The sequence below is a fragment of the Notamacropus eugenii genome, chromosome 2 (genome assembly GCF_028372415.1).
Source record: "Notamacropus eugenii isolate mMacEug1 chromosome 2, mMacEug1.pri_v2, whole genome shotgun sequence".
NCBI classification, from domain to species: domain Eukaryota; kingdom Metazoa; phylum Chordata; class Mammalia; order Diprotodontia; family Macropodidae; genus Notamacropus; species Notamacropus eugenii.
Window position 1 is genome coordinate 462324795 of NC_092873.1, and position 26966 is coordinate 462351760.

At 36.6% G+C, this 26966-nt stretch overlaps 1 protein-coding gene across 3 annotated transcripts in view; it reads right to left on the reverse strand.

The window, feature by feature from the left end:
* Positions 1–1121: 1121 nt before the first annotated feature.
* The window catches only part of DHX9 (DExH-box helicase 9), a 38272-nt gene continuing 12427 nt past the window's right edge, over positions 1122–26966 (reverse strand). For all 3 annotated transcript variants that reach the window (XM_072648438.1, XM_072648437.1, XM_072648439.1), the window contains 21 exons: positions 26671–26807; positions 26084–26173; positions 25823–25984; positions 25605–25682; positions 25047–25238; positions 22867–23008; positions 21460–21542; positions 18793–18949; positions 15413–15513; positions 13943–14156; positions 13631–13725; positions 12026–12099; positions 11469–11621; positions 8994–9154; positions 8483–8594; positions 7251–7412; positions 7004–7131; positions 5201–5430; positions 4962–5077; positions 4063–4263; positions 1122–1776 (listed from right to left, as the gene is read on the reverse strand). In XM_072648438.1, coding sequence (XP_072504539.1) covers positions 1464–1776; positions 4063–4263; positions 4962–5077; positions 5201–5430; positions 7004–7131; positions 7251–7412; positions 8483–8594; positions 8994–9154; positions 11469–11621; positions 12026–12099; positions 13631–13725; positions 13943–14156; positions 15413–15513; positions 18793–18949; positions 21460–21542; positions 22867–23008; positions 25047–25238; positions 25605–25682; positions 25823–25984; positions 26084–26173; positions 26671–26807 — 3101 coding nt within the window. In that variant the 3' untranslated portion in view covers positions 1122–1463. The remainder of the gene's footprint in view (positions 1777–4062; positions 4264–4961; positions 5078–5200; positions 5431–7003; positions 7132–7250; positions 7413–8482; positions 8595–8993; positions 9155–11468; positions 11622–12025; positions 12100–13630; positions 13726–13942; positions 14157–15412; positions 15514–18792; positions 18950–21459; positions 21543–22866; positions 23009–25046; positions 25239–25604; positions 25683–25822; positions 25985–26083; positions 26174–26670; positions 26808–26966) is intronic.

Genomic DNA, 26966 nt, shown 5'->3' on the forward strand with positions numbered 1-26966 from the left:
TACATCATTGCAAGAAGCAAAAATAAGCAATACTGTCTAGGAATTTGATTTTTAGCAACCCATGTGGGTTCCACTTTCAGCAACAGCTCTTGTGGAGGTCAGTATTTCTCTGGGCAAGTACTTCTCTGCCATGCTAATCTTCCAAAACTGAACCCAGGCCACAAGGCCAACTTCTTTGGAAAATTCTTTTCACAGCTATACTGGACTCCCCAGAGCACTTAGAAACATTACTGGTTGCTCATGGTGCAATCACTGGTGGACAATCTGGCTTAGGAGGCCCACATCAGACAGTTAAACAAAACCAATGTTGGGCCTTTGACATGAGCAGCAGCAGCACCCCCCCCCCCCCCCCCCCCCCACTGTAGGTTCTGAAGTGGGATGAGCTTCAGATCTCTGAGCATGTTCATGGGCTGTCCCCTGTGCCTGAAGCTCTCCTTACTCACCCTTCCTCTGGCTTCCTTCAAACCTCTACAAGAAGCTTTTCCTGATGCCCCTTGCTGGTCACCTCCAGTTTATTCTGTCGACGTCGTCTGCACATGGTTGTTTGCTTGTTGTTTCCCCCTTTGGCTCCTTGAGAGTAGGGAGCTTTGTCTTGCTTTTCTATCCCCAATGCTTAGCACAGAGCCTTAACAAATGCTTGTTGACTTGACCTAACCTGGGGGGCTGAGAATTTTTTTAAGAATTTAAAGGATAAGTTGATATAGTATATTCATTTAAAAACATCATTCTGATAAGGGATTAATAGCCTCCACTAGATTGCATAAAAATCTATGGTTCATGAAGACAAAACAGGTTAAGAAGCTCTGCTCTAGACTGTGATCAAGTTAGTCTCTTGCAGATGTAAATAGCAATGTGAATTATGCATTGGCTAGTAATATACCAGAAACATCTTTATTTCAAGGTTATTTATGCTAACTCCCTGGTAAGAGTGCTGTTTGTATTTTGCTCTCCTCCAAAAACAAAACCTAATAACCACGACAGTGCTGACTTCTAATGTTCAAGAGATGCTTTGGAACAGCTTGTCTTAAAGTTAGATTAATTCTAATAGTTTAACTGGTAGAATATAATTACTATTCCCCAAAGTAATTAAATGTGTAAAAAGCAATGATTAAACACATGACTTAGGTTCAGTGTAATATTTTATTTTCCATAGTATTAAACTAAAGCCAAGAAAATATCACATTAATTTCAAAAAACAAAACTTACTTTTATTAAGAACAAAATAATACAAACTGTGGTACTCTGTAATAGGAGATCATCAATATTTTACATAATAAACAAAATCACCAATTATACCTACATACTTAGTTTTCTTTAAACTACATTGAACAACACAGTGAGTGGAAAATAGATTTTAGCCTTAATGGCAGCAAACAAATCTCTTGAAAAAATGTAACATGCATATTTTAGTATTGACTACTAGGGAGATGAAGAGAGAGCTCTGAAAGCAGTTGATTATTTCTTCAAAAGCCACCTCCAAAACCCATACCATAACCACCTCTGTTCCCTCCTCGAGGGAATCCCCCAGATCCTCTATATCCTCCTCCACCCATTCCTCCACTGTAGCCTCCTCCAGATCCTCTATAACCACCACCTGAGCCTCTATATCCTCCTCCACTTCCATACCCTCCTTGGTAAGAATTAGAGCCCCCACCATATCCTCTCCCACCATATCCTCCACCTTGATAGCCAGAACCTCGCTGACCACCTCGACCTCTGAATCCACCTCCATTGTCATATCTAGCCATCTTGGGTGGGCGAGGACCATCTCCATACCTAGGAAAAGAAAACACAATTTTAACAAATGTGGAGAATCAAGTATAGGATCCAATATGGCCAAACTAATTCAATTGGTGATCAATTTTTTTAAAATATGAAATATACTAACAAAGCAAAGATTACTATTAGAATAAAAATAATATTATCTTCTCCAGTTCACTGAAACTTACAGCTTATTGAAAATTACTATTGTGTCTACTTGTCAATGCATTATTGACAGCAACAAGTATGGGCAAGTAACATCTTTTGCTGGAAAAAGGCATAGCAAATGAACATAGCAAACAAAAAGTATTCAAATTTGTTACTCATTATCAAGAAGATTAGCCAGAGGACTTTTTTCTTTTTATTAGAACTGAGATGTATGTAAGCAAACATATGGGAAGGGGCCAGTGAAGAAGAGATTAAAAATACAAGAAAAAATGAGTAACCTGGCTGCTGGACCAAGAAGCAATGATTAGTCTTTCAGTAACTTGTTCCTTTTTTAAATGTTTTGCAATATGAAATTATAAGCTCAAATTCTAGCCTTTTCTCAAGAGATTGGGATCAGTTAGCTAAAAGCTACCAAGGAAACAATTCAAATCAACTTTTTCTGTTGCCTATAAAAACAAGCACCTACATCATACAACATATGCTTTTACTGCTAGAATTAGGAATCAAAAAGTTCAAGTTAAATTTCATTGAATTCACCTGTTTGATACCACAAAAATATTAACACTAACCAGCAGCTACTTAATTCAACAATTTCTAAATGGATTTTTATAAAAGTCATCTGAGGCTATATAGTTACCCCCAAACTCCATCCTCAAACCTTTTTCAGCATAATCACCCTCTCCTCACTCTCTCCTTAAACAAAAGAGATCTTTACAATTCATTCAAGTCAATAATCCCCAAGTCCTAAATCCCATTCTTGCCCACCTTCTTCTCAGTTGCCTACAACCACATTCAAGTCTCAATCCTAAAAAATTCCCACCTGCCTTGTTCCTGTCACTGTTTTCCAGACCTCTATGCTTACCCTCTCCTAAGCTCCTCTGCAATCTAGCTTAGGTCCCACCACTCAACACAAACTGCTCTTGCCTCTGTCCTTTTCTGTTCCCCCTTCTATTTCCTTAACCTTCACAGACAACATTCTTCTAACTTAAATCATATCTCATTGATTGCCTCTCTCATCTGCTTCCTGACCTCCAAAGTGGGTGGTTCCATTAAGGGTGTGATCACTTAGCCTTCTCTCCTTTGGCAATCTGATTCACTCACACCAGCTTCAACTATTACAAATAACTCCATGTACATTTTGAATCCTGACCAATACAACCAAGTCCATCCTTCCCTCTAAACCTGTGGCTTGCCATGTAATTTGTCTGTAGCAACATCTAACTTACTCTATGATCACACACACCAAAGGCCAGTAATCTTTTGATATTTGAAGTAAGATGAAGAAATCAATGGATTTCGGTCAATTCCACCTCCCCAAATCATGCGATGCTTATATCCTGCTTTGGTACCCATAGTGATCATGACATATTATCATTTACCTAGATTATTATAATTGCCTCTTAACACTTAAGCTCTCCTGCCTCTTTCCCCCTGTCTAATTCTTCCTTCATACATACACAGACAGAATATTCTTGCACCAAGTGGGTGTATCTCTGCAAATGCTTTACACCTTGTGTTCTGAGCACAATAAACACTTAATATTAAATATTATAATCTAATCTTCTGCTTATGTTAAATTGCACTTCATAAACAATTTCATTTGCTATATCAGTGTGAAGCTGACTTCACTACAATACTACACCAACAGAGCAAAAGCTCTAGCAGTTCCTATTTAATAGCAAAGTCTTTCTGACAAATCTTTTAAGTGTTCACATAGCATTCTACAATTTGCAAGTGCATATTCACAAATCGATGATCTCAAATTACCCTTTAAGTTATACAGAGTAATTGTTCTTTAGTCAAAACACAGAAAAGAAGCCTTGAATTAATGCATTAAAAACATAGGATCCTTTTAAAGAAAAACATATTTGATTAACCCAGTGCCTACCTATTGAGAAAACAATGTGACTTTACTTTCACACGCTTTCACTTTGTGCAATAACAGAACACAATGAGTACAAGGCACCATCCCGAATGTCTGGGATTTTAGTCCTCACCCAGTACGAATCAATTTTGCTCCTCTCAGAGGCAGGTAGCAGGGTTTTTAGTGGTGAGACTAAATGGCACATGAGGAATTTTTGTGACTTATTTCATACTTATCATTATCTTAAAAGAAAAATACATGGAACTTACCGTGCATTGCCAATCATGAGACTAATGCCAGCAGCTGAAGGCCTAGAGATCTGCCGAATCATATTCAACATACGCTCATTTGAAGGATCCAAATTGCTGATTATCTCAGGCTCTTTAGTTACTTCAACAACCAGAGCCTCCATGGCTGCTCGGAGGGCAGTTATGCAAGCAGCAGCATCATGGGACATCTGCAATCTGATCCTAAATTAAAGATGTAATGAAAATTTTAAATGTTAGAGAAAATGCCAGAAAGTGGATTTCCACTTCTCCTTTATACCACATTATTCTAAATAGCTAAGAGTGATACTAAGACTGTGTGTGTTTGTGTGTGTCTGCACATACCTGTGTGCATGCTTGCATGTGTACCTGCAACCCCATTCCTCCTCCAGAGCCTCTTTACCAGTAAAGGAAAATGGCTCATCTTGTGCCCACCATTTTGTTGGAAAAACAGGCTTAGGGAACCACATTTTATCATATTTCAATGCCATGCACATTCAAGAACTTGAGAAGTTTTACAAGGGGATCCCAAAGCTTCATTTATTAATGGCTGACAACTACACATCTATTTTTCCTTCTAGGAAGGGGAGTATAGGGGTGAGAGGAAAACAAATGAATTATTTCAACCACTTCCATCTCCAGAAGAATTTTATATTATGAATTACAACTACTGAAAAAAAGCACATTATACAGCTATGCTAATGCTGTTAAGAAAAATAACAACCATCTTTGGTAATCTCAGTAAAATAGCATTCAGAAGCAATTTATCAAGAAGCAAATTGTGAATTTTGGTTCAGACTGATGTTAGTGGCTTTTTTTCAGTCAAATCTGAGGCATCCTCTTATTAGCCCTATACTATAAACATTTAGCTAAGATTTGATACAATCTTGAAAAGGTCATACCAGTCATCAACCAACACAATGTCCCCATCTGATTGGACCTTCTTAGAAGCGAAAAGAAGCAGCTGTAAGGGGGTCACTAAGGTCATGCCTTTAGCAGAGATGGCTCGAGTGCGGATCTGCAGATAGAGAAAGAAACAGTTTGATTAGAGGTGCTAAGCAATTCAATATACAAGGAAATAATTCAATAGACCAAAATGAAGCCTGTTAACAGAAACATTTAGAAAATGCTCTCTTCTTACCTTTTCTCCAAATACAAAGAAAGGAGATGGGTACTTCATGTCCTGGCTGCTAAAGGGGCAGTTAACAGATGACTTGTGAATAAGTGCATTTCGGCCCTCAGTGGTGAGAATTTTCCTCTTTTCCTTATGGTAGCAGACATTAGGGTATACACCAAATGCCAGAAGAGAGATGACAACATCCAAATTGTTATCTGGTCCCGTGTTATTAAATACCTGTGTCATCAGACATTCTGCAGAAAAAAAATAAAGGGGGGAAGAATCAGAAATTGGATACCTCCCCATATATTTATGTAGCTATCCAAAGTATTCAAGAGACTTTGGACGATGTACACTGATGTTATTAGGTAAGTTTCTTTATTGCAAGTCCTTGAATTATAGACTAATTAACAATAAAACAGTCTTGGGGAAAAGAAAATGCTTATTAATTTGGGTTAGGTCCTATATTTTATCAGCTATCATTAATCTAAAAGGTCCCTGCTCTTAGAGCACTGAAACAGTATTTAAAAGCTTTTAGCACAGCACCTGGCATCTAGAAGGCACTTAATAAATGCTTTTTCCCTTTCCTTCTCTCTGAGATGACAGTTGGCAAAATTCTTCCGTTCTCACAACAAGAGCTAAGCTTGTACAATGAGAAGCACGGTAAAAGGGCAGGCACTTCTGAAGAAACAAGCTGACTCAACTTTCAGAGTAGATGATTCTGCAGTGACTTCACCTTAATGAATATTATACCCCTCATTCTGAAAACCAATTATGAAAATCCGAGGCCAATAAAGTTCAGTAGAGCTTTAAAGAGCTCCCTACTATGATCTAATAAACCATCTCCTTAAAATACAAAATATTTTCCCATCTGCTTTACTGCCATTCAAATACGGTATCTTCCTTTCTATTAAATAATAACTCTCAGTATTTCTCCTGGAAAACTATTATCTTTTAAATGCCTCTTCAGAACAAGGCTCTTTTAAAACCAGATACAGAAAATGCTGAGTGCCACAACATATGCAAACCATATTTTGGCTTATTAGACTAAAAACAAATGACTCGATATTAGAACTTTTTCAATCAAGATAAAGTATTTAGGGAGAAAAGAGTCTTAATCTAACTAGCCAGCAATGATCTTTCTTTCACTGAATAGCTCACAGCATTTTGGATCTCACTTTTGAATTCATCCACATTATAATCTGCATGTATTATTAGATTGTAAATTTCATGGGGGTGGAGAGGAGCCATTTTGTTTATTTATTATCTTCCCTAGACACCAGGACTGAATACAGTGACATCATAGTAACTGCTCAATGAAATGTTCATTCTATAGAGTTAAAAGTATAAAAACTCAGGTCCAATTCCATCAACAAATCACTTTGGGGTGGGGCATGTGTCATTATTTTGGCAACATAAACTATTAGAATTCTATTCTAATTCATGCCGACTGAGAACTTGTCTGTATGTTTGAAGTCATTTAAAATTTAACAATAGTGTTGGTAATTCATCAGTTTGACAGAAGACAAGCCTATCATTCTCTCTTGGATCACTACTGAAAAAGAAATGAGTTAAACTGTTAACACCTAAGTTTCTGAGTATCATCTCCAATGTTCCTCAGAAAAGGTAGTTACAGATAAAAACATTGCAATTATTGTGGTGGTCTTTCAATGCTTACTTTCACTTTGTCAGGAGTGCAGGACTGTGAACACTGCCACTGAGTTCAAAACAGTTCTGAGAGGAAACCAAGCCTGAAGGCACAGAGGGCACTGTTAAGTCATACACATAATCACCGGAATATTTATCTTAGGAATGTATGAGTCTTACCTTCTGGGAACCCAGAATTAACCAGAATTTCTTTGAGCTGAACTTTTGCTTCCCAAGTCATTCTGAGTGTGGCCATATTGAGTCTTTTGTGTTCACAAAAGCGGATCTCTGCCTCTTCTCCACCCATTCTAAAAAGGGGAAAAAATAGGATATGAAAATGGATAATGATTAGGTTCCCACAACAGAAGTTTTAGGACACTCTTCTAAAATCCCCTGCATGCATGGTTCTCTCATTTGATTTATATACCTGGCATCGTCCCAGGCTTGGAACACTGACAAAAGGGCCACATGATCCGAAAATCTGTTTCCAGCAAAATTGCGGTGGACATAGCCCAAGCGCTTGCCTTCACTGATAAAAGGCTCTGGGAAGCAAGTGGCAGCAGAGATGGTACATACAGCATCCCCAACACTAAAATGAAGCAGAGAGAGAATTGGTTAGGAATCTTGTCAGCAGTCGTAATAGATCTGTCAAAAGTGGGTACCTGAAATAATATTAAAGAATTCTTATTTTAACTAATCAAGGAAGCTACCTTTTATCAGTGGCCACAATTTCTCCACATAATACTTAAAATTCTTGTACTACCTACCCCTCCCAAAATCCAGTTGTGAAGCTCAAATAAGATAATGTAAGGCAAGAACATGTAAAGGGCAACAAGATATTACTGATTATAGCTTTCCTTTCTCATTTCACCTCTTAAACAAAATAAACCTACCATACCACCCCAACATGACCTCTTTGTGATACATATAATTTCTGAATGACACCTCCACACCTCATTTCCCACTAGGCTGCACAATTCTGGGCCATCTTTGCCTTGTCCACCAGGCCTTAGGAAAACCTCATCAGCCTACAATATCCCATCAACCTGGGGCCTACTCCACTTCATCAGTACCCTCAGAGCCTCTGACTGGAGGGTGGAGCTATGAATTCTAAAACCTTCCATTTAAGGAGGGAGCCTCGGTCAGATCATCTCCTTTCTCTTCTGGGTGCACGACTCTGAGTTATTTCTGTCTTCTCCACCATGTCCTCAGATAGATTAACCCTGTCCCCTCTCTTAACCTTTTTTATACTGTCTTTTCCCATTAGACTGTAAACATCCTGAGGGCAGGGACTTTATATCCCCAGCACTGAGTATAGTACCTGCATAGTAGGTAATGTTTATTGACAAATTAACTATTATTCTGAAATAGTTAGTATTTTTTTCTTGGTGCAGCTCTATTCTCTTCAACTCAAATAATTTAGCTCCAATTTGGAGTCATTCATTTTTTCCCCACTTACTGAATATCTTTAAAAAAAAAAAAATCCCAAACCTATCACTACAGCCCACTTATGGATATATGACTTTGTCCATAAGCCTTTGTTCATATAAGCCATGTAACTCCATCTGTGTGCAATTATTCTTCCTCAACACCCTTTTCCCCCTTCCAAGTCATCCTCTAACCAATTTTCCATCTAATTAACAGTAAGAATATACTTACTAAAAAATACAACCCATTATCATCATCTTGCCAAGGCGGGGCTCAATTGGGAGTTTAGCCAGAATTCGTCCAAGAGGTGTCAACTCATCATTAGCATCCAGTGCATCAAGCTCTGTAGGGATGATATTTTTGTCAGCAGGAATAAAATGAGTAAACGGTTTAATGAAGCAAGATACAAACTCTGTTGTGTAGAACAAAAGCCAGGTCAGTGTTTTCTGGAAAAACATTCACTCCTCAAACTATTAGACATTTACCAAACAGAATGAATACTACATTAAACTTTTACGTAAGTAGCCCATAGTCCAGTACTTGGTTCTCCAAAGTGAACTTCCTTTTTGACACTGATACATACTTAATTTTTGGCATTATGGTACTTAGAACTTTTCATACCAAATGACTTAAGACTACTGGTTCCACAGAGTCATGAGTACCCTGCAACTTTTACCATGAATACTTTTCAAAGATATTAGCTAACATGAAACTACCAATGAGCAAGCATAGATACCAATACCTCTGAGGGTGTGCTCTGCTTCAATCACAGCATCCAAAGGTGGTGGTTCAATGGCTTTGGCCAGGAACTGACCGATTCCTCCTAAACGAAGCAGTTTGATACTCAAAGCGATTTCATGCAGCGGTGTTCGGAACATTTCAGGGGTCATGTGAGTTTCGAGTCTAGGAGAAAGCCAAAAATTAACCACTGACTTTATATCTCTAAGTGATCAACACCTTGGGTGAAAGAGCCCTCTTGTTACCTTAAATTTAACCACCTTCCCATTTCACTGCTACCATCTAGGGTAATGAGCTTGTCATGTGTCTAATAGTCACTAACCCAAACTGGCTTTTCCAGATGAGGTTCTCAAGAAATCAGAGCTTCAAGTCACTCCTAGAGCTCTTTAATTTTAACACCAGAAAGCTACAGGTAAGACATGTAGAAGCAATGAGGGCTATTTTCAAGCTTTGCTGGGTGAAATATCATGGGGTTCTGGAGACATCCTTAGGGTTAAAAAGATTACATAAATATCAAACCTTCTGACCTGTACTGACATCTTCAGTTTCTAATCCCACAGTTTTTAATTATTAGAAAGATACTCTTAAAAAATGGCTGGAAAGGTGACTTTCAAAACAGTTAAAAATTTGAGGACGTTTTAAGTAAACTTATGATAGTAACTAAAAATCCTAAATTATCTTAAAACTTCCCAAATCTGAGATTTTATCATTATGTTTACTATATTACTAGGAAACCTGATATCCCTTTGGGCATGCTTTAACACTTTTATGAGTTACTGTAGCTAAAAAAATATATTACTGAACTATCAACCTTCTGGTAAAGTTAGGCTAGTCAAAAAATGAGAGATAACTACAAAATATTTAATCAAATTCTTACTCAAAGCTTTCTGAAGTTGGTAAGAGAGTCTGTGCTCTGCTAGTATAGTCTTCAAGAAGGTAAGATCATTCCATGTTTCCAAAACAAGGAATACGAATAAAAAGTTCCATTTCCCCCCCCAGGTCAAATACAGCAAGTCCACCTCACTCAATATCTAAATATCCAAAGATAAAACTTCCAACTGACAGGCAACCAAAATTTTCCTGGAAAAGCAGCACTGCAATTTAGAGCTATATTCTCCAAAGTCACTAAACTGAGTATCCTTAACCCAGTGGTAGTGCTACTAGGACCATATCCCAAGAAAGTTAAAAAAAAAAAAAAACAGAAAAAGAAAAATATGTAAAAAATATTTATAGTTCTATTCACTGTAACTTAGAACTAAAAAAAAGTGTGTGTACTAATTATGAAATGAAGTATTAGAATGCTTTAAAAATGATAAATGATGAAAATAAGTTAATGCCAAGTAAATCAAGTAGAACTAGGAAAACAATATGCCTATAATTTAAGTGAAAAGTACAACAGCAAAACAATCAGAATTGTAGTAAGGTAGCACAACAGATAGAGTGCAGGGCCTGGAATCAGGAAGACCTGAGTTCAAATCCAGCCTCAGACACCTAGTCACATAATCCTGGGCAAGTCACTTAGTATTTTTATCTCAGTTTTCTTATTTGGGGATAATACCAAGAAGGTAAGAAATCTGAGGAGCAACTGAGATACTACCCATAAAGTGCTTAGTACAGTACCTGGCACTGGCACAGTGTAAACATTATATAAATGTTAAGTATTAAGTGAATGATATAAAATATAAAACTAAGCTTGTCCCTAAAGAAACATAAGAGATGTCTCCAGCTCCTCTGCATGAGTTAAAACATCCATGGGTATAAAACATTCCATATTATGGCAGATTTTAAAGTTTTGCTGAATTGTCTCTTTTTAAAAATTCCTTATCATAACACATTATGTATGGAATAGGGGAAGAGAAAAAAAAATTACAGCAGGAAACGTAGGTTACAAAAAACAAAAGACATCAATGTTTATTTTTAACAAGAAAATGAGGTGCTTCCCAGTTTTAATAAAGCCTAATTCCAAGAGTTATCGGAATGTACCTCCCCCCTCTCTCTTCTATGTGGGAGACTATGGATGTGTAACTACATAAGATATTGGACTTGGCTGATGTACAGGTTAGATTTGATGAATCATTCCTTTTTTTTTTGTTTGTTTGATTCTTTATTATAAGGAATGGCACTGGAAGATTTGGTTGGAATGTTATGCTGGGAAATGTAGGTGGTGTAAAAACAAACTATCAATTAATTTTGAATAAAATACCGTTAAATCAGTAACTGCCATCATAGAACTCATGGTTCTCTATTTTAAAAAAATCTCACATTTGTGCAGCGTGCTTTTACATAAACTCATTTGAGCATTCTTGTGAAGAGTACTTTTCAATTGTCTCATTTACTGAATGTCAGATGTTTCTTTTTAACTTTTTAGCATGGTATAACACATTTTTAATGAAGTGCTTTTAATATCCCACGGAAACAATAAATTTTCAGATACTCAAATTGAAATCCTTCTGTATATACATACAACATATGGTTTTACCTATCATAACGAGCTCTGCTACAGAGATGAAAACAGAACCCAGGTCGTACACGGCCAGCTCGTCCTTTCCGTTGTTCAAGATTTGTTCTGGATGCCCATACTGTAGCATAGTTGGTCATATTGTTGTGTGCAGTGAACAGTTTTACTTTCTGCCTAAAAATAAGAAATAACAGGGAGCTGGAAATTCTAGTTTTCAGAACATTACCAGATTATTTATTTGTGATTAAATCACTTGAGGTGACATCCAAACAACCACAACTATACAGGATGCCATTATTTAATGATTCCTTAACTAATCCAAGACAGAATTAGAAAATAACCCCTTATTTCCCCAGTACTCTTTAAACACCAAAAACCATTACCTACAGCTCTATAATTATATACCCACTACAACATACTGCTCAGAAACAAATTAGGAATCATAATGGGAAATACATCAAAGACTTAGGCTCCTACGGTAGCAATGCAGCTAAGAATAGTATGAGAAAACTGTAAACTGAAGATGATCTATCTGTGTTTATTGTTTTCAGGACAAAAGCAGTACATTAGGAACTCACTTGCAGGAGTCAACAACATAGACGACATCATTAATGGTAATGCTGGTCTCAGCAATATTTGTGGACAAAATAACCTGTGGAGGAAAAGAGTTAGATGGATTTTCTCAACAAACATTAAAAACCTACCAAGAGCATATTATTTTGTTAGATGCTTGGGCATGAATATTAAGAGTCTCTTCTTAAAAAGAAGCTATATTCTATCAGACTAAACAGCAAACGATGAAATATTCAGTGTGATGGGAAAAAATAAAGTCAAAGCACTCTAGGACATTCAGTTGTGGGAGACATGGTAAAGCTTTGGGGAAAAAAACAGCATCTGATTTAAGCCTCAAGGAAAAGAAAAGATGAGGAAATACATTCTAGGCATAGAGGAAAGCCTTTAAAAAAACATGAAAGCTGAAAATACCAATTTGAATTTGGGAAACAATTAGTACTACAGTTTGATAATAATAGCTAACCTTTATATAATGCTTCAGTATTTGCAAAGTACTTTAAAATACCCCATTTTATTCTCACAATCAGACTAGGAGGTAGGTGCTAGTATTATAATCCCCATTTTAAAGATACAGGAACTGAGACAAAGAGAGGTTAAGTGACTTACCCAGAGGTAAGCAGCTAGCAAGTTACTAGAGGGGAATCTGAACTCAAACCTTCCTAACTATAAGCCCAGTGCTCTAGCCATTACATCACTTGATATACTACACACCTCTGTCTGACAAGTGTTGCCTCAGAATTCTGAGTAGAAATATTAATACAGAAAAATAACATGAAGCCAGGGCTGCAAGGGTAGTTAGATCATGACAGAGGAGGACCTTAGATTTTAGGCTTAAGAGTTTTTATATTTTCCTCTAATTAATAGGTATAGCCACCAAAGGCTTTTGATCAAAGGAAAAAACAATGTCAGACCTGCAGTTTATATCTACTCAGAATGCGTCTGTGTATTTAGAGAAAGAGTTGTGTCTGTACATCTACATACACGATATTTTTCTCCAGAGATATTATAAACTCATCAAGGGCAAGGACCTATTTCATTTTTATTTTTAACCGAAGTATCTAGCAAAGTGTGGAACACACAGTTAAATGTTCAGTAAGTATTTGAATTAAGCACTAGAATTATTTTTTATCACATTATACATCCCTGAATTTTGTTGCTATGTAATATATTGATGGCTACATGAAGAATGGATTAGAGGAAAAAGCTGAAAGGAAACCATAACAAAAGTTTGTAAAAGACAGCTGGAAGTAGGGTGGTCGCAGTCAATATGTAAAGGAAACAGCTGGAGACAAAATTCCCAGTACTTGTCAACTGACTGGAGAACAAAGTAAAATGTATGAAAAGGACAAAGTCAATTTTTAAAAATGTAATTTAAAATATTAATTGCCTACATTCTTTATGTGAATAGGGTAAATTGCTCTTTTTGAAAAACAGAAAACTGAAAATGCTTTGTTACACAGAGTGGACAAGGCACCGTGCTAAGACAGGCATTATATTCAAGTCATTTCCAATGGTCTTGATTGAAAATCAAGTATATAATTATTGTACATATCATATAAGTATATGAACACTGGCTACTGGACACTGTCAATTTTATTATTGATTTCTACCTTGGTTACTCCAGTTGGTACTGGATCAAACACTTTTCGCTGTTCTTCTCTAGGAATCTGAGAATGCAGGGGCAGAATCCGATATCGGTGGCTTCCTAAAACACAAATAGGAGATACTGAATTGAAACCAAGAATTTGATTTAAATTTCCTCTCCTACTACTTGCATTTTCATATACACCAAACATCAGTCTACAATTCCAACTCTGTCTTTTCCACATTTGGTTCCCAATGTCTTTCCCCACAATGCCTGGAACACAGGCACACATATGCTTTACTACTGTGAGACAAGGGAAAAATTCAGACAGCCATACCAAAATGGGCATTCATTTCTAAATGCTTCTGCATAGTATATATCAAATTCCAGCCAGGAAGGAAAACCAATACTGCTCCAGGAACATTAAGTGTCTCAATGTACTTCAGAAGTGCCTCAATAAGTTCAAATGGAGTTTCCTTCTCATTCATCTGTGCCATGCAACGCTTTGTTTCTGGACCATATTCATCACTGCAGATTAGGTTGCAGTTTGCCTGAAAGATAATTCCCCCCCACCAAAATTATAACTCATCAATATAGCACCGTCCTTTTTCTAGATATAACAGCTATCAACATGATGGGGGGAAAGGGGAGTGGCGAGGTGGTGGCAACAATATAATCTAGCTAGTAAAATTATACTCATCTGACTACAGCCATTACTTTTTTCCTTCAGTTTAACATATTCATTTCTAAGGACTCTTAGATTGTTGTGATCTTTCAAACTATGGACTATGATAATCTAAACCACAGGTGGGGAACCTGTGGCCATAAGGTGCAGCCGTTTGACTGAGTCCAAGTTTTACAGGACAAATCCTTTACTAAGGGGATCTATTTTGTGAAGTTTGGATTCAGTCAAAGGGCTGCATGTGGCTTTGAGGCCCCAGGTTCCCCACCCAATTTAAACACTTCCTGTGAGAGGAAAGAATATTTATAATCAAACAGAACTCTTTAACTAGTGGTGAAATGTCTAACTATGACTTCTTTCTACCAAGTGAAATATATTCCCCTTTGAGGTTTTTTTTCACAGAATCACTTATTTCTCTAATGTTTATAATTATGAATGACTAGCTATTGTCCAACAGCCTTTCCTTTTTTTTCTACAATTAGTATTTTCCTCTAAGTGTTTGTAGTTTAGCTACAGACTTCACCACCATCCAATTAAAACTTGTTCCTCCAAACTGACTTCTCAATTCTAATCCTATTTGACCTGTCTGCATTCTTGGACACTGTCAACTATTCTTTTCAGGTTTTCCTGACACTGCTCCTCCTTGATTTGCTTCCTACTTGTCTGATCTTTCCTTCTCAATTTCCTATGATAGATCTTCATCTAGACCATGCGTGACTACTAGGTGCAGGTGTACCCCAAATCTCTGGTCCTAATCCAACTTTTTTCTCTGTACTATTTCCCTTGGTGATATCATCAGCTGCCGTGAGCTCAATTATCTCTATGTCCTAACATTTATGCACAAAAAACATTCAATGTGGTGTTTTGTGGTGACATAAAACAATAAACTAAGGGAGTACCCCATTAACTGGAAAATGATTGAAAAGAATTATGGTATATAAATACTGAAGGGAGTTTCAAAGAAACCTAAGACTTGTATGACTTGATGAGATAACAACTCTGAAAGATGCTGAGATTGTAATGGACAAAAAATTATTTTAACTGCTTATTTGTTACACAGCTTTTTCTTTTTCTTTTTTTTGAGGGAAGAGTTTAATTGAAAAAATAGTCACAAAATCCACTTACATCATCATCATCACCACCATCATCATCTTTGTCCTTTTTCTTCTTGTCCTTCGGTGGAGGAACAAACTGGGTCATCTGAATACAGTCTTCTAAAAAATACTCTAAAGGAACAAAGAGTAACAGCGCAAAATGACCAATCACTCTTCAAAATGAAACTGATCTGAAGGAACAGATTAGCAATCTGTCATATTCAACATTCCTTCAATGTCCTGCAATCTTATTTCTATGTTTCTAAGTCCAACAAATTGGTTTGACATCAGTCAACTTAATGATTATTTCTCAGTTTTCATCTCCCTGGGCAGCAACATAGTTGTTTTATTTGACCCTACTGATCATTCTAATAAGGATAAATCTTAATGCAATTCTAAGCTGCTAAAGCCTTAGAACTTCACTAAGACTTTTGGGAAACTCTGTTGTATTAAGCAGAAAGTCTATAACACCCAACCCCCACCAGCTACTAACACCTATGGCCTTTCATTCATTGGGACACACTCAAGAGATTCCAAATTGTTTACTAAAGAAATCCTCTTCAGTTAAATGAGTTGCCTCTGCCAGTTTTTCTAGTGGGAAACAGTTCTGAACAGCAACCCTCATCATTTCAGTTGATCAAAATATTCCTAGACTTTCTTAATTGCCAGGGAGAGCTCTCAGAATCTGATGCCGATGAACGACTCCCAAGTACACTTGCCCAGACCTAACCTGTCTCCTTCTCCTGACTTCCAGTCTTGTATTTACTGGACAGCTTATACTAGAGGTCCCATGGAGACTCAATATGTCCAAAACTGAACTTATCTTGTCCTCTCAGCCCTTCCCCTTTCCTGAATGTACTAGCTTTGTAGAGAGCACCAACCTCCTCAATCAGCCCCTTTTCTAGACCCACTCTGTTACCAAGTCCTGTCCTTCCTAAACATCTGTCATGCACAAGAATCTTCTGGATAGAGTCTGCTCCAAGAGGCTTTCAAGAACTAATTTTACATTTTCAGTGACAGCATTTACTGATTTAGAAATCAGCAAATGTTTTGTTGACTGTCTAGTTTTCTGACAATGATGCAAATTAAACTTTAAAGTGAGTTGTGCACACTTCCCCCAGAAGGGCTGACCGTTAAGCATTTACCAGCACATCCCAGCTTATACAAGCTCTTTTCTCTCCTCTGACCATGCCTCCACTAGAGTGAAGATCTCATGTCTCAACTATCAATAATAGCTTTCTGATTGGTCTGTCTCTTATACACTTTCCTCCAACTACACTATGATGCAGGCTTCCATGTTATGGCTCACTATCTTCTTATCTGCATTTTCACTGGCTATTTCCCATTCCCAGAATTCTCTCAGATCTCCTGCCCTCTAACTTCCTAAAATTCCATCCTGTATGAGGCCTTGTAATGCTGTTTATAATGCTAGGGCCATTATCTGTTTATCATGTTTAATATCCCATATATATCCTGTCAGTAGGCAATAAATATTTTTACGTGCCTGCTATGTGCTAGGCACTATGCTAAAAGCATAAGAATACAAAAAAGGCAAAAGACAGTCCTTGCCCTCAAGAACACATAATCTAATAGAAAAAATGACAAATAAACAAATGTGCACAAACCATATTAAACAGTATAAACAGGGAATAATTAAGGATGGCACTAGAATTATCATGTTTTAGAACTGTTCTCTCATATAGACTGTGAGCTCTTTGACTAGGCTTTCTGAAAAAGACCTTTGTATTCCCAGCACTTAGCAAAATGCCTGGCACATAGTAAACACTTAATAAAAGTTTGTTAACCAAAAGCATTCTCCTTTTTTTAATTCTTTGTATAAAATCAATGGTTCTGAGAGGAGGAAAGTGTATACTGGGAAATGAAGGTGACATTAAAACCACAAGATTTAAAAAAAAAAAATCTTTACTCAGAGATTATCTCTGTGACTTACAGTGAATGAAACCTACAATTTCTCCATAAGCTGGACCTGAAATTTCCATTTGCCTACAATGCTAACCAATATGCTTTTCCTCTTTGTAACTTTTGGTTTCTCAGATTAACTGTAATCTTTTAAAATCACTGTAGTTAAAGATTTCATTACTTCACATATTCACAATCCCCTGTCTCTTAGATAGTGTAGTAGAGAGAATACTTGACTGTGTATCCAGAAGACTTGAGTTAAAAATCGCAGCTCTAACCCCTACATGACCACAGGTTTTTCCACCCATGCTTCTGAACAACAGAGACAAAAATACTCAAGAGTCCTTCATTGCGCTATTTATCTAACAAGGCTGTGAAGGAGTGAGAAAATGTTTCTGTAATCCTTAAAATGAAGTTTTACAAAGTGTTAATACCAACTCTACTGCATGAACTGCATAACTGCTTCCAAGCAGTGGTTCAAAATACATTTGTACCTAAAAAGACTTTACTACTTAACTTTGACTGACCCCTTCACTACGTCCTCTACTTAAGTATTTTCTTGTTGTTCAGTTGTGTACAACTCTTTGTGACCCCATTTGGGATTTTCTTGGCAAAGATATTGGAATGGTTTGCCATTTCCTTCTCCGGCTTATTTTAAAGATGAAGAAACTGAGGCAAACAGGATTAAGTGACTTACCCAGCGTTACACAGCTATTAAGTGTCTGAGGCCAGAATTGAACTTAAGAAGAGGAATCTTCCTGACTCCAGGCCTGGCACACTTATCTACTTTGTCACCTATCTGCCCATCTACTTATGTATGCTGGACATTAATTTACAGTTAACAAAGTTGGTCTAAAAACGGAAAGCTTCAGTTTTTGTAAGACGTAAGCAATTTGTTGAAACTATCATCTAATCCCTTTTTTCAACAGATGAAGAAACTGAAACTATAAGTTAGCCAATTTGCTCAAAGAGACACAATAAATCAGGCACAGCCAAGACTAAGCCCTAATTGGTTCTTAGATATCAGACCATATATGCCCCTCAGTAGTTGCACAAGTCAAAGTTCTGCTGCCTATACCTAGTCTTCAACTTCTCTACCTACCATAACAAGTATTTCAGAAATACTGCTCTGCAACTGCTAAGGTAATTAACCTTTAACACTGTTATCTTGAACGTTTACCAGTACAATGGCAGCTAAGTGGCTCCATTGATAGTGTCAGGCCTGGAGTGAGGAAGACTTCTTCTTCTGACTTCAAATCTGGCCTTAGACACTTACTAGTTCCTCATCTGTAAAAGGAGCTGGAGAACGAAATGGCAAACTACTCCAGTATCTTTACCAAGAATATTCTAAATGGCATCACAAAGAGTTGAACAAGACTAAAAAACAAAAACTTATCGGTATTATTACATAATAAAGAAGTTTAAAAAATTCTGCATGGATTCCCCCCCCCCTTCCCCTCTCACCATTGTATTTTCAATTTAGTAGCTAACCTTGAACTGGGTAAGTTCTTCCAAAAACTTCGATGATAGGACAATTGAAGAAATATTCACAGAACATGCTGGTATCAATGGTAGCTGACATGAGGACAATGCGTACTTCAGGATAAGCCTGTACTACATCCCTTAACACCACCAAAAGGAAGTCAGTCTGCAGAAATTGGGGAGACAGATGGGAGAAAAAGAACATTATCAGTAATTTTTTTATTTGCAAAGTTTTTAATATCTGTTCAAGTCCTTCTGCTCTACTCCTTTTTTTCCTCCAAATTTATTTGTTTTCAATTTTCAACAATCTCTTCCCTAAATTTTAAATTTTCTCCTCCTCCCTCCCCAAGATGGCATGAAATCTTATATGGGCTCTATCCATACATTCTTTTTAACCACATTTTTACATTACTCATGTTTCATAGAAGTATTAAAATGAATGGGAGAAAGCATGAGTAAAACTAAACAAAACCAAACATAACAAAAGAGGAAACAATCTGCTTCATTCTGCATTCTGACTCCATAGTTATTTCTCTGGATGTAGATGGCATTTTGCATCATGAATCCTTTAGAATTGTTTTAGGTCCCTGCACTGCTGTGGAGGGATAAGTCTGTCAAAAATAGTCCTCACATACTGTGGCAGTTACTGTGTATAATGTTCTGCCGGTTCTGCTCATTTCACTCAGCATCAGTTCATATAGTTCTATCCAGATATTTCTGAAATCCACCTGTCTGTCATTTCTCATATAGCACCACAGTATTCCATTACATTCATATAACACAGCTTGTTCAGCCGTTCCTCAATTGATGGGCATCCCTCGATTTCCAGTTCTTGGCCACCACAAAAAGAGCTGCTATAAATAGTTTTGTACATGTGGGTCCTTTTCCCATTTTTCATGGTCTCTTTAGGATATAACTCTAGAAATGGTACTACTGGGTCAAAAGACATGCACATTTTTGTAGCCCTTTGAACATAATTCCAAAATGCTCTCCAGAATGGTTCAATCAGTTTACAGCTGAACCAAAAATGACTTAGTGTTCCAGCTCTACCACATGTTCTCCAACATTTATCATTTTCCTGTTTTGTCATGTTAACCAATCTGATAGGTGTGATGTGGTATTCCAGAGTTGTTTTGATTTGTTTCTCTATAATCTGATTTAGAGCGTTTTTGTCATATGACTACAATATGTAAGCAATTTTAATATCAAAACATATTTAGCTAGGTTACTTCTCACTTAAGTCTCTTGGTATTCCTGTCACTGAATATATGTATTTTTTCTTGAAAAAAGTTACAAGATGTAAAAATGAATTAAGAACAGTTTTTGGTGTCCTGTAGGAGTGACTTATAACAAAACAATGTAGCAATATACTTCATATCTAGCAATAGTATTTTCAAGGCTGGACAATTTTGTTGCAATGTGGTATAGTAAACAGAATGTTATAAATGAATGTACTTTTTCAAGTCCCCATAAAAGAATGATTATGAAGAAAATTTATATAAAAACTATGTCAAATATTTCATGTGGACAGAAAAAACAATATCACTATTGATTTTCCTGTGTAATCTATCAGGTTTATACAAAAACTCTAAAATAGTTGAGAGATTCTGTATGTTATTAACTATAATAATGCTCTCCTGGTTGTACTTTCTATGAAATTTTTTGCTAAATATGGTATTTACCCCAGAGGTAGAAAGATATAATGAAAGGTGTGATGGGATTAATAATCATGAAGATGTGGGTTCAAATGCCTCTGACATATAATAGCTGGGTGACCCCAGGCAGTTCACTCAATCTCTCTGTACCTCAAAGAAAAAACTAGGATTTTTATACAAGTCAGAGATGAATTGCAGTATGTCAGGAGTTCCTATATCAGATAAAATCATAGATTCCCTGTGTATAGTTGTAATCTGCTTGACAATTACACTTAACTATAACACTCAAAATCAAACCCATCCACAAGATTTGTCAAAAGAATGTGACTTGTTACTGAACTATTTAAAGAGAAGATACGAACTCAATATACAAAATGAGACATTTTAAGACATGTTCAATTTGGGAATTTGTTTGACTATGAATATTTGTTATAAAGACTTTTTTCTCCCTAATTTTAGTGAGGAAGGGAAAAAGAAAATGTTAATTTCTGTTTTAAAAATAAGTTATTTAGAACAATGTGACATGTTTTACAGACAAATGTCTAAAATATTCTAATAATGCCATTAGAACAACTATATAGTTTCCAAAGGACACTATTTTGAAAGAGGCAATCATCATCAAAAGGTTTTTAAAAAAATCAGCTCATTACTTCAGTCATACTTTGTAATTTACATATGTGCAGAAAATGAGTAGTAGAACCTATAAAATAAAAAACTGCTTTTCCAAGTGTAGAAGAGTTTTTAAAAAACCAGAAATATTTTCAATGATCAAAATCTAATGAAACAACCTCTTTGAAAAAAGTATCATTCCTTTATGGAATGTAGAAAGCTAAAAGATTACTTGGTGTCTTGTTAATGAACAGTCAGACAACCTCATATTAGGGATGAGATTTTTAAAGATTAGACAATGTGCACCTTCAGAAAATGAGGAAATTTCTATCACAGCCCCTCCATTTAATAAAGCATCTTTTGTTTTCTTTGACAAAGTTCAGGATGAGGGAAAAGCCTCAAAGTTACTTACATTAATGTCTCTTTCATGGATTTCATCTACAATTACATGACTGATTCCACGAATGCCTGCTTCTAATTTCCTCAATAGTACACCTTGAAATAAAAATCAGAATAAACTAAACTGAAATATCATACGTTGGTGTTTAAAAGCATACCAAATGTAAATCAATCACGTTTAATTCCTGCCCCCAAGACACAACCTAGTCACACAGTAACTAGGCAAGTCACTTAACCTGAGTATCTCAGTTTCCTCCAGTTTAAAATGGGAATTTCATCCAACTTAAAGGGTTGTTTTGAGGCTCAAATAAGATACCATGTGCAGTGCTTTGCTGCTTAAAGTACTACAAAAATGCTATTATTATTAGATAACATCGACAATATTTAAGGAAAATTAAATGTGTAACAACAGCTCCAAATCCTGTTGTCTAAATCAATATTATGAACATATAAATGGGCAAAAATGACTAGAAAATGTAAATTAGAAAATTCAAAGTCTGAAATGAAATCGTGTATTAAAAAGTACACAGGATGCCCCAATTTACTCAGTTTCAATGCTTATTTTCTCTAACTTAAGAAAAAATTTTAATTGGTTTATTACATATACTACTAGGAAAGAAATCATTTAACAGAATGTGAGCTAGAAAACACCTCAAGATGCCAGTCAACATATAAGCTTAAAAAAAGAATGCCTTCTACAACATACCTGACAATTGGTGATCCAGCAAAGGCTTTACAAAAAGACCCCAGTTACTACTCATTACTTCAAGTCAGCCAATCCCAATGTTAGTTCAAAATGATAACAAGTTATCTGAATGAATAATATATTCTTTATTCCAGATGAATTCTCAACTAGGGGTACCAAAACAACTATTTCCAATATCCTTTGATATTGTAAAGTAAGATTTCGAAGTCAGAAACTGTGGGTTTAACCTAGCTGTCACTTATTGCCTCCCTTGTGTGACCTTAGACAAGTAGCACCACACTTCTGAGCCTCAGCTTTCTCATGTGTAAATTGAAGGAACAATATGAGATAGGGTGTACAGGTCTATAATTCCTGCTACCAGAAAGGGTTGAGGTTACAGATGAGCTTGGCCTAGGAAATGACCTTTTAGGGTCATACCAAATCTGGCCCCCATGCAGTGAGCCCTGTGAGGAAGCTGTCCAAGACAGGTTAACAGGCTCAAGTCAATAAGAAATAGAACAAGACATAGATTCAAGAAGGGCTACTGAACGGGTAGCCTGAGAGATCTAGTCTCAAAAGAACTGAGGAAGATGGACTAAATGACCTTTAAGGCCCCTTTCATCTCCAATTTATCATTCTATGACATTGGTATCTGTATCTCCTAGGCACACACCACAATTTAACTATCAGACAACGACAAGGCAAAGCCAAAGACTCCAAAGAGTTATTACAGACCTACGGTACAGAACATAATACTGGCATGAGGCCGGGGAAGCACAGACTCAAATCGTACACTGTAGCCACAGCTTTTCCCAGGTTCTTCTCCTCTTTCATAAGAGACTCGTTCTGCCACAGAAACAGCACTAATTCTCCTGGGCTGAAGAGAGAAGAAGTAAAATGAAAATTAACTCATTTAATCACTTTGTTTCAACTGCTAAGTAATTCAGAACTATTAAAAAAACTATTAAAAAATAACTATTAAGGAAAATGAGATATAGGACAAGAGAAAAACTCCTCTGATGTATATACATATTTTAAATGCAAAAATTACCTAACATTGATCAAAGCACCATGCTTCATGTTTCAAAGAATTCTTTTAGAAGTATGAGAAATCCCAATGAATAGGCTAAACAAGTAGTCTTTGATATGCCATGACATTTTAGCATTAAGTTTACAAATGAGGGAGTATGAAATGCAGGAATTGAGAACTGAGGTTTATGAAATTTTTGAGTGGCCCCAGTGTGGTCCAACATAAATTAGGAAAGAACAACCAGCATATGTGGCTCTCTCAAACCAAAGCTATAGTTCATATTATGGAAGGATAGGATGGTAAGACCTTTTCTGATACTAGTAATTCCTAAGAAAATTGATCTTTTTAATAATTTCTCTGAGATATCTGGAGTCAGTATGACAAAATATTCTCTCTGGTAGAATTTCTGACTGTGCCTCACTTAGAAGGATCAAGTCTTCCTAGTTAAGTTTCCCAGATATAATGCCCCCGCAAATGGAGAAACAAACATAAAAGAAGTATATAAAAATAAACTCAGAAGAGATCAAATTCAGAGGGGATGGCTAACTTTAAGGCTGTTTTTTAAGAAGTCGTATGTAATAGAGATTTATGGTTTAATACACAAATCCTTTTTGTTTGCTGTGTCCAGAAATATTCTTATTGTAGTCAAACTCAGAACAAAAAAAATTTTTTTCGCCAAAGACCTATGTCTGACCTGTCTTTCAACTAAAAGAATCAACATGATGATGTGGCTTTTTCAAAAAACTAATGCTGCAGTAATAATCTCACTGTATTTACACTACTTTAAATGACACCAGGAATCATTTCTTGTTGCTATGTACTAGGAGGGAAAGTGGTAACTGGAGCTAGAGTGACCAGGATGGTGCTGGATATCATATCACATGAGTAAAGAATGAAAGAACTTAGTAATACTTGTAATATCAGTAATATTTGTTCTGGAGAAGACACGGGTTGTGTTTTTGTGCAATCCCCAAATACCTATTTATTTTGTAGGTCAAGGGATGAAAAACACAATTAGTGGATGAAATATACAAATTCCAACTGAATGTCAGGACAGAATTACCCCAAACTGGAATGGGTTACCTCATCAGTGGAAGTGTCCCAAAGGGGTGAATGATCCCTAGTTAGCACTCTTTCTTCTCCAGTTTTATTTCATGTTTTTGTTTAAATTGTGTTTTCCAAACACAATGTAAACTTGGGGAAAGGGACTGTTGCTTTCAGTTTGTTGTCTCTATGTATTGATTATTTTTTAACTGGAAAAAAAATGAGTCCCTCAAGGGCCAACTTAGATGCCTTTCTTGATGAAGCATTTCCTCTTTCACCCTGGTGAATGTGATGATTCTCTCATCATTTCTTATAGGCTCCCCTTTGGCTTTGGACTTATCCACACCTCCCTTACACCAATGACTTGCGTATTCCTTTCCTAACCATTAGAATATACAAATTCTTTGAGCAAGACTTGTGTCATTTACCTCTGTATTTCCAGTTACTAATTCAATGTCCTAAATAGAAGACACTTAAAATTCATAGGACATTCAATCAAATCTAACACTTATACTCTAAAAGGCTTAGTGTAATACTAATATGAAAGCAATTAAGACAATGAACCACATCACAGGAGACTCAGAATTTAGGCTTGCTTGCAGTGGGGGGAAGAAAAAGAATCATCTCCCTTGCTCTTACTTGTGGACTGGTTTCAACAAACTGAAGCATGTTTTTAATTCTAAAAGGATTTTCTATATTCAGACAGAATCCAAGGCCCATAGGCAGAAAGTGAGTCCATTTCTGCACATGGGTGTTCAAACATTTAAAGATAAGCAAACATGAGAGACTGCTTTGAAACTCAAAAACATTTTAATACTCATGGCCATCTGGCTTACCTTACCTGAGTCACTACTATGTTACACTCAGCTGCACGATTGTTTTGAATACATTCATCCAGAATATACTGAGGAACCTGGGTAGTTTTACCACATCCAGTGGCACCACGAATAATGACAACTGAATTTTGATGGATTGCCCTCAAGATTTCATTCTCAAACTTCTTAACAGGCAGCATCTCCCTCTCCTGCAGGATCTAAAAGGGAAAAAGGGAGGTAGGTCTGAATAATCTTTTACCCTTATTTTTAAAACAACATATGAACTGGCACAACACCCATCCTCTCTTAGTGACTGGTACAAAAATCAATAAGAGCATTTCACCAATGGCATGACAGATCATGTTATTTCATTAATAAAAGGCTCTTTCTATATTGCTGAAGAAGACCTTATCATCTGGCCCTATTGGTTAAATTCCCAGAAAAGGGAAGAATTCCAGAATTAAGATGCAATAACTTCCCAGGATGCTCTAAAATACAGAACAAAGCATGCTATTTTATCTACATATTAAAGGTAATTCTAAAGCCCAAATCACCACACCATCTAAATACACTTGGAGACTTACTGCCTGTAAATCATGATCCTGTTCCAGCTGGTACATGAGTTCGTTCTTCAGGTCCATGCTTATTTGCTCAGGAGTAGCCTAGATTATACAATGAAGAAATTGGTCACAAATGGCAGTAACTTCACTAGGGGGTTTTACAAAAAACTTATTAGACTGAAGTTCCAGTAAAACACATGACCTTCAATAAAGTTTCTTTTCTAAAATCATGCTGTACTCACATAAGCCAAAGGGCCTTCATCAATGTTGCTACTGGTCCATGGATTCCAGTTAGATTGAGGAGGTGACCAGGGAACAACCCCAACTTGGTTCTGTCGCTGTGCTGGTTCAAACGTGGCTAGTTTGCCAATATTGAGTATAACTGGAAAATTAGGATCTTCAGGCTATGGGTTCAGAAATAAAAATCATCATGCTGTGCTTATGGTGGTTCACCTGACGACGTGTCATGCAATAAAGCAAAACACAAAAGAACTCATACTTACTGGGGGCTGAATTTCTAGGCACAACTCCTGCACAACATTTTGCAACTGATGTTCTAAGTCTTGAGATAGGTTAACCGTGTAAGGTTCCACCTGTGAAAATGCATCACAATGACCATAAACACAAAGGCTCCAAGAATATATTGTACGATCTATTTATAATGTACTTCACTAAGATAAATTATTCACCAAATACTTATGCTTAAGAGTCAGCCTTCATGTAAGAAATGTTCATTAACAGCCTCGTGGCAATCAATAGGGTCAATTTTATTCCTACAATAATAATCTTTTTTCAGTCAAAGATTTGCTCGTTGGTTCTCTACCAATCCCCAAGAAAACAAGGGGGGAAAAACTGCACCTTTTGTAGTCTTCTATACCAACCCCCTCATTTTATAGATAATAAAAATAAGGCCCAGAAATGTTAAGTGACTTAAGGTTACAAAGTTAATAAGCAGCAGAGTCAGCATCTGAACTTAGATCCTGACTGTAACTACATTACAATCTTGTATTATGATGCTTTTATTATGAACACAAGATAGAATAAAGCTATATATAGAAAACTCCCATCCTCTCTCTTCTGCAGTACTCACCGTCTCTCCTTCCTTCTTCTTTGTCAGTCCTGAGTAAGCTTCAACCACCCCAAGATGATAGAGCTGCCTGACAAGGGACAGTGCGCAAGACTGTGCTGCCAGCTTTTTATTTGAACCATGTTCACGTGCAAAAATCCCTGCAATATAACAGCATGATTATAAGATCCAAAGACACCATTCCTGGGTCAGTAGGTTTCTTTACAAGTAACTAGAATCTACTATGTTCAGAAGCACCATTTAGATAGTATTACAAAGCACAGACGGGATTCCCCTAGTTTACCAAAATTTGTCAGCTA